At 42.7% G+C, this 6,000-nt stretch overlaps 1 protein-coding gene across 1 annotated transcript in view; it reads right to left on the reverse strand.

Moving 5' to 3' along the window:
* Positions 1 to 6,000, reverse strand: part of LOC109929430 (DDB1- and CUL4-associated factor 1) — an 82,747-nt gene that overhangs the window by 23,007 nt on the left and 53,740 nt on the right. The window contains exon 14 of the mRNA XM_048606523.1: positions 4,604 to 5,873. Within this exon, the coding sequence (XP_048462480.1) occupies positions 4,604 to 5,873 (1,270 nt within the window). The remainder of the gene's footprint in view (positions 1 to 4,603; positions 5,874 to 6,000) is intronic.

Consider the following 6,000-nt stretch of genomic DNA (forward strand, 5'->3'; position numbering starts at 1 on the left):
AAATGCATAATTTTCTTCAAGTTGTATTCCGTGCACAGGAACAGCCAAACAGAAAAAAAAATAACGAAGATTTTGGTAGAATTGCTTGAGGGAGGAGTGTTATGTTCATCAAGGTGAGAAATATTACTGGGAGGAATGAAACACATTTCATTTTGTGTCAGGTCATATACGCTCTTAAAAGTCCATGCTGTTACATCAAATATTCCCCAGCCCCTAGGCAGATAAAAGAGGTTACTACCAGAAAAAAATTCCCCCATTCTATCCCAAAGACCACCAGGGTAGAGACTGTGTAGTTTAGACTCAGCGTAAAGGTCTCTTTGCACTAAGCCATTCACCACTACTGCAGCAGGCATCAACAGTTAAATACAGAGAAAAGCTTCCTGTAAGCAGTCTCAAATTTTTTTTTTGGGTCATTGGGTGTAGAGTAAAATTTCTTCAATGCTACTTTAGCCCCAACACTCAGGGAACATTTCCTAATGCACCAGTTTCAGTACCAGCCACCATGTGGCAGGTTGATCAATTAAAAGTAGTTTTATACCAGGATTCACTGGTCACTATAACTGGATTGGGATTACCCAAAGTCATTTTGTTTAATATTTTCAATCAAGAGAGATATGATAAAACTGGATCTTAAGCCAGATCCCAGAGGTAAAAAGTTCTTGCTGAATAAAGTGTAGAACTGGATGAACACAGCAGGCCAAGCAGCATCAGAGGAGCAGGAAAGCTGACGTTTCGGGCCTGGACTCTTTTTCAGAAAATGAAGGAGAGGGGTCTAGGCCTGAAACGTCAGCTTTCCTGCACCTCTGATGCTGCTTGGCCTGCTGTGTTCATCCAGCTCTACACCTTGTTATCTCAGATTCTTCAGCATCTGCAGTTTCTACTATCTCTTGCTGAATAAACTCCTTTATACGGAGAAAACTTTGAGAAATTTGCATGGAATGGTGTGACTCTGGCAGCAGCATGACGTGAGCTGGAAAGCCCAGAGTGGGACGGCGTGGGCTGGGAAGCCTGGACTGGGACTGTAGTAGTGGAGAAGAAAAGGTTGGACTAAGTTTTATTTTATTCTAAGTTAATGTTAGTGGCACCTATGTACAGTGACGGTACACACTTTATTTTATATCGAATACACAATAAATGATTCAATTCAAAATGATTCAATTCATATAACGTGGTCAGGATTAGGCCAGGCTGTAATGGCCATTCCTACATAATTACTTAACGTTGGCTTTCCATCAGGATTATCTAAAACAGGCTGGCAATACTCACCACTAAGATACTGTCAAAAGAGGTCTCGTTACACGGTGGTAATTTTCACATCTCTCGGCCAGAAGTTCCAGGCTCAATCCCATCTACTATGGGCATGCATCTTACAGGCTAATTAAAAAATACTTGATTGCGAGATGTAGTGTCAGATTACTTGACTAGCAACCCAATGATTATAGTCATGGCAAACTGAGATACTGATTTCATTGTGCTTGGCCACTTAAGGTCATCTTCAGGAAAGGGAGGAATTAACCTAGATTTTTACTTAGCTGACAACTGGAAGTGACAAAGTCTAGAAACCAGAGCAGATTTAGGAATCCCTGTCCTCTGAGCCCAGAGCTGAAGTGGGAAATTTGACCATGCTTTCTGAAATTAGAATGTGATATGATGATAGGAATGCCCTACCATGCTGTATTGATCTAATTTACAACTCTACATGTATTATGTCAGCTAACAAAGGAAAGATTAAATTTGGAACGTTGTACCTAGTTTTTTTTTTTAATTTGCTGACCCCACAGCTACATTATTATACAGTTCCTTGAAAAATGGTCATCATGGTGCTTCAACCATGCATCAAACGTACAATATGCAGCTGAATTGACCATGGGCCATTACATCACAATCTTCACCCACAGACTTCTCCAAAAATGTCACAGAATAGCTGAGAGTCCAAGTTTTCCCTTAGTGACCTACAGGTCAAATCCAGCCATCTACTTCTACCCTAGCACAGATCAATATAGAAGTGGTTTTAAACCTGGAAGTTGTGTTACCAGATGAAACCACAACAGTGCTTACTGCTTCAGCTACAGATCTTGATACGTGGGGAGAAGAAAGGAATGAAAAGGAACAAAAACACATATCTGCACAATGAGAGAGGTTGGTGACCGAGTGAGAGGCTATTAAGGGCTCATCTTTACCTAAAGTCGAATATTTATATTTAGCAACTAACTAAAAATTACTGCGTAAGAGGTAAGTTACTTTTAAAAAGAAGTTAGGCTTTTGCCAGGCTTAAACAGGGAAATACAAGCTCTGTAACTAGTAAATAAGCTAACTGGTTTCAACAAGTTTTGCAATTTTCATAGGGCTGACTCATTATTTTTCTAAGAGTATCTGTACTGCTTGAGTGCACTGCATGAGCGCCCAGGAATGACTGTAGCAGCACAGTATAGGAAGACATACAAGTGGGAAGAATGAAAAGAAACAGGGTAGCAGCATGTGACAATTTAGTCAGAGGATAGACACATTTCCCTGCAGCTGACAGTGTGAATCCAGAGGCTGTTTTGCCTGACTGGTGCAATGGTTCAGGATATCTGTTCAGAGTTGGACAGGAACTAGGAGTGGAAGGGGTGGATCCAGTTGCAGTGGTCTGTGCAGGTACCAATAACATGGACTAGGAAAGAAGTTCTGTATCGGTAGTATGAGAAGCCAGGCGCTAAATTAGAAAGCAGAACCTCAAAAAGTGCAAGAATCATGTGCAAATGGGCAAAGGGTAATGAAAATGGAAGAGATGCATAGTTGAAAGATTGCTATGTAAAAAGTGGACACTGATTCATGGGGCATTAGCAGTAGCACTGGGCAATGTGGGAGCTATACTTTGAGATGGACTTCACCTGAAGAGTGCCTTATTTTTGGGGATGGAAGGGGGTCACAAAAAGGGGAAAAGATCATGCTGGGGAAAATTGAGTGACTTAGAAGGAAATGACAAGGTAATAGATTAAGGATAGTAATAAAGAATAATAATTAGAGTAAAGCAGGAAGGAACAGAGCTTCCAAACCTTTTGAGTGCGTCAATAGATAGGGCCAGTGTTTAAAAAAACAGTGGTTGCGGTGTGGGTTGGTGGGGATGTACTGAATTAAAAGCTCTGTATTTGAATGCGTACAGCATTTGCAATAGAACAGACAGTTCTGTGGCATTCAGGAAGGACAGAATTCTGGGAAAAGATGGCAGGGTGCTCTCTTAATTTAATTTGGCATTAGTACTGCAGTGTGAGAGATTACCTTCGTTCTTAAGTTTGGATAGAAATAGGAAAACTTTGGTGGGAGTTATTTATAGGCCACCAAACATAAATGATAATGTGAAACACAATATAAATCAGGAAATTAGAGGTTCACCTAATAAGAATATAGTAATCCTGGGTGACTTCAAATTACATGCAAACTGGAAGTATTACTAAGGTTGTGCAGGACATATTTTTGCAACATATGGCTGATGTTTTTCCAGAGCAGTTTGTTGAGGAGCCAACTAGGGAGTGGGCTTTTTTACATCAATTTTTGCATAATGAAAATGACTAATTAATAATCTTCTTGTAAAGAAGCTTTTAGAAAAGAGTGTGACCAGAACATGACAGCATTTTGCTTGAAGTCTGAAAGTGAATTTAGATCAGAAATTAGGATCTTAAATCTGAAAGAAAACTATGAAGCCACGAGGGGCGAACTGGGTATGGCATATTGGGAGACCACATTAAGAGGTATGACAATAGACTACTTACTAATTAATAACTTTTAAATAACTCATACATGGTTTACAACAGAAGTGTACAGTAACACTGTAGTATTACACCAACAATTATTTTATAGGTCTTTTTCTTTAAGACAATGCCAAAAAGGTCAATTCTGAGGATTGGGAGAATATTAGAATTTCTAACTAAAATACATTAATATTTGAATCTTTGGAGCTCTTCACCCAAGGACTGTGAAAATTCAACTATTTGCCATGTCCATGACTGAGAGTGATAGATTTCTACATATTAAAAAACATCTGGGGATAGCATAGGAAAATGGTGAAGCAGATCAATCACAATTTTACTGAATAGCACACCAGACTTGGAGGGCTGAATGGTCTACTCCTGCTCTGTTTTTTTTTTAGGTTCGGTCTCTCTTCAGCTCACCAGGTCAAAGTAGCACTGGCTGCAAATCAAAACTGATTTCTATGCCTGTCCTTACAAGCTGGGGCAGCACTGGCCAAGAGAAAAATTGTATTAAAAGGCAAAAGTTAACATCCTGAATCAATACAAAGAATACAATGATAGTTGAAGTGATAGGAAATTATGTTCATTACAATCTCAATCGTGAAAACAACTCCTAACTTCAAAGTTCCTCTTGAACCATATTAAATGCAATGGTTATTTGGAGTTAAAACTCTGCAGAAAAAACTGCCGATTTTAGGCTAAGGCAGCTTGAATCAGTGTTAACACTGCACACGATTTTACCACACAATGTGCACAACAGAAACTGAGAGAGTCAAATACTCTTGCTATAAACAGTGGGGGACTATAAGCATACTTGTTTTGTGCAGGGAAACGTTCTGCCAAACCTCTGTCAATAAACTACACAACATTACCTGCTAAAGATGAGATGCCGGTCAAAGCAGCCCCCATCCACTCCTCCATATTTAGGGAAAGCAGACCTATGGGTCACACGGCTGGTGAAGTTCAATGGTGCCTGCCGTCTCTGCTTTGGCTCTGGGCACTGGTGAGGGGTAAAGAGGGAAAAAGGAGGGCAGGTGACAACAGGGTTCTTGCAGCGGGCATGCTGTTCTCTGAGGTATTCTGTAATGATGCTGTCCAAGGAAGGTGGTGATGGGAGGTGGCGGTCCAGTTGTTTTTTAATAGCTGGCGTCTGGTTGTAAGCCCCATAGTCTGACTTCTGTCGAATTAATCTCTGCTTCTTCAGGTTCGTGCCATTGCAGGGAGATGGCTTTTCCTTGGAAAAACTTATCTTGCCGATAATTGGTGAGCCATTGGGACAGGAGAGCCCAGAGGTGGAGGTGGCCCCTTGAGTAGCTGCTGCCTTCGCTTGGCAGGATGGTGGAAATGCAGTTAGGTTGATGGTTCGAGATGAAATGCCATTGGCTAGCCTGGGAGTCCGGGGTAAGCTGACAGGGGAGGTGCCAGGGGCGGTGGCTGCAAAGGCGGGAGAATGTGGCGGTGCAGCTTGGATGGCTGGTGTCCTGGGAAGGTCACCCTCCTTGGTGAGCATTGATGCTGTGTCGTGCAGGCCATGAGACACCAGATGGTTGCGGATGAGTAAGAGCAGCTCTTTCTCAGAGAAGGTGATCCGTGTTTGTGCCACCACATCTGCCTTCTGAAGCCGGGCCAGTGAGACATCGGAGCCGATGGACAACGGCTTCCCAGAGACACGCTCAATCAGCTCAGAGGCATACTTGCAGAACTTGACGTGCTCGTGTCGCTTGTCCTGAAGCACAGGCTCCCTCATCAGTTGCTGGATCTGGCCACTGGTGAAAAGGGGCAGCTTGCTGATGATCTGCTTCACAGCACTGCTGCGTGACAGGCCCACCAGGGCCTTGCACGCCAAAGTGCGGATCTGATCCGCATCAGTGATGGGTGTCTTCACAGTCAACAAGGACAGTAACACCTTGATGCCGTTGTTGGCCTGTACCACATTCCACATCTTAGTCAGCACACTCTCTGTGCTCTTGGGGTTCTGCAGGTTTTTCCGACGAGGCGTTCCGGAGTTGAACTTGCCGATGCTGGAGATACGCTTATCAGGCCCGCAGACGCAGTTGATAATGACTTGAAGTGCAGATTTCTGCGTCTCAGCATCATTTGCAAAGATATCCCCCTCGGCAACTCCAAGGATAATGCTCATCCCTACAAAAGAAAACAAGGCCCTTTAATGTAGAAGGTAGTAAGAACTGCTGTTGCTGGAGTCACAACTAACACAGCAGGCCAGGCAGCATCAGAGGAGAAGGAAAGCTGACATTTCGGGTCGGGACCC

This window comes from Rhincodon typus, chromosome 16 (genome assembly GCF_021869965.1).
Source record: "Rhincodon typus isolate 14 chromosome 16, sRhiTyp1.1, whole genome shotgun sequence".
Taxonomy (NCBI): Eukaryota; Metazoa; Chordata; class Chondrichthyes; order Orectolobiformes; family Rhincodontidae; genus Rhincodon; species Rhincodon typus.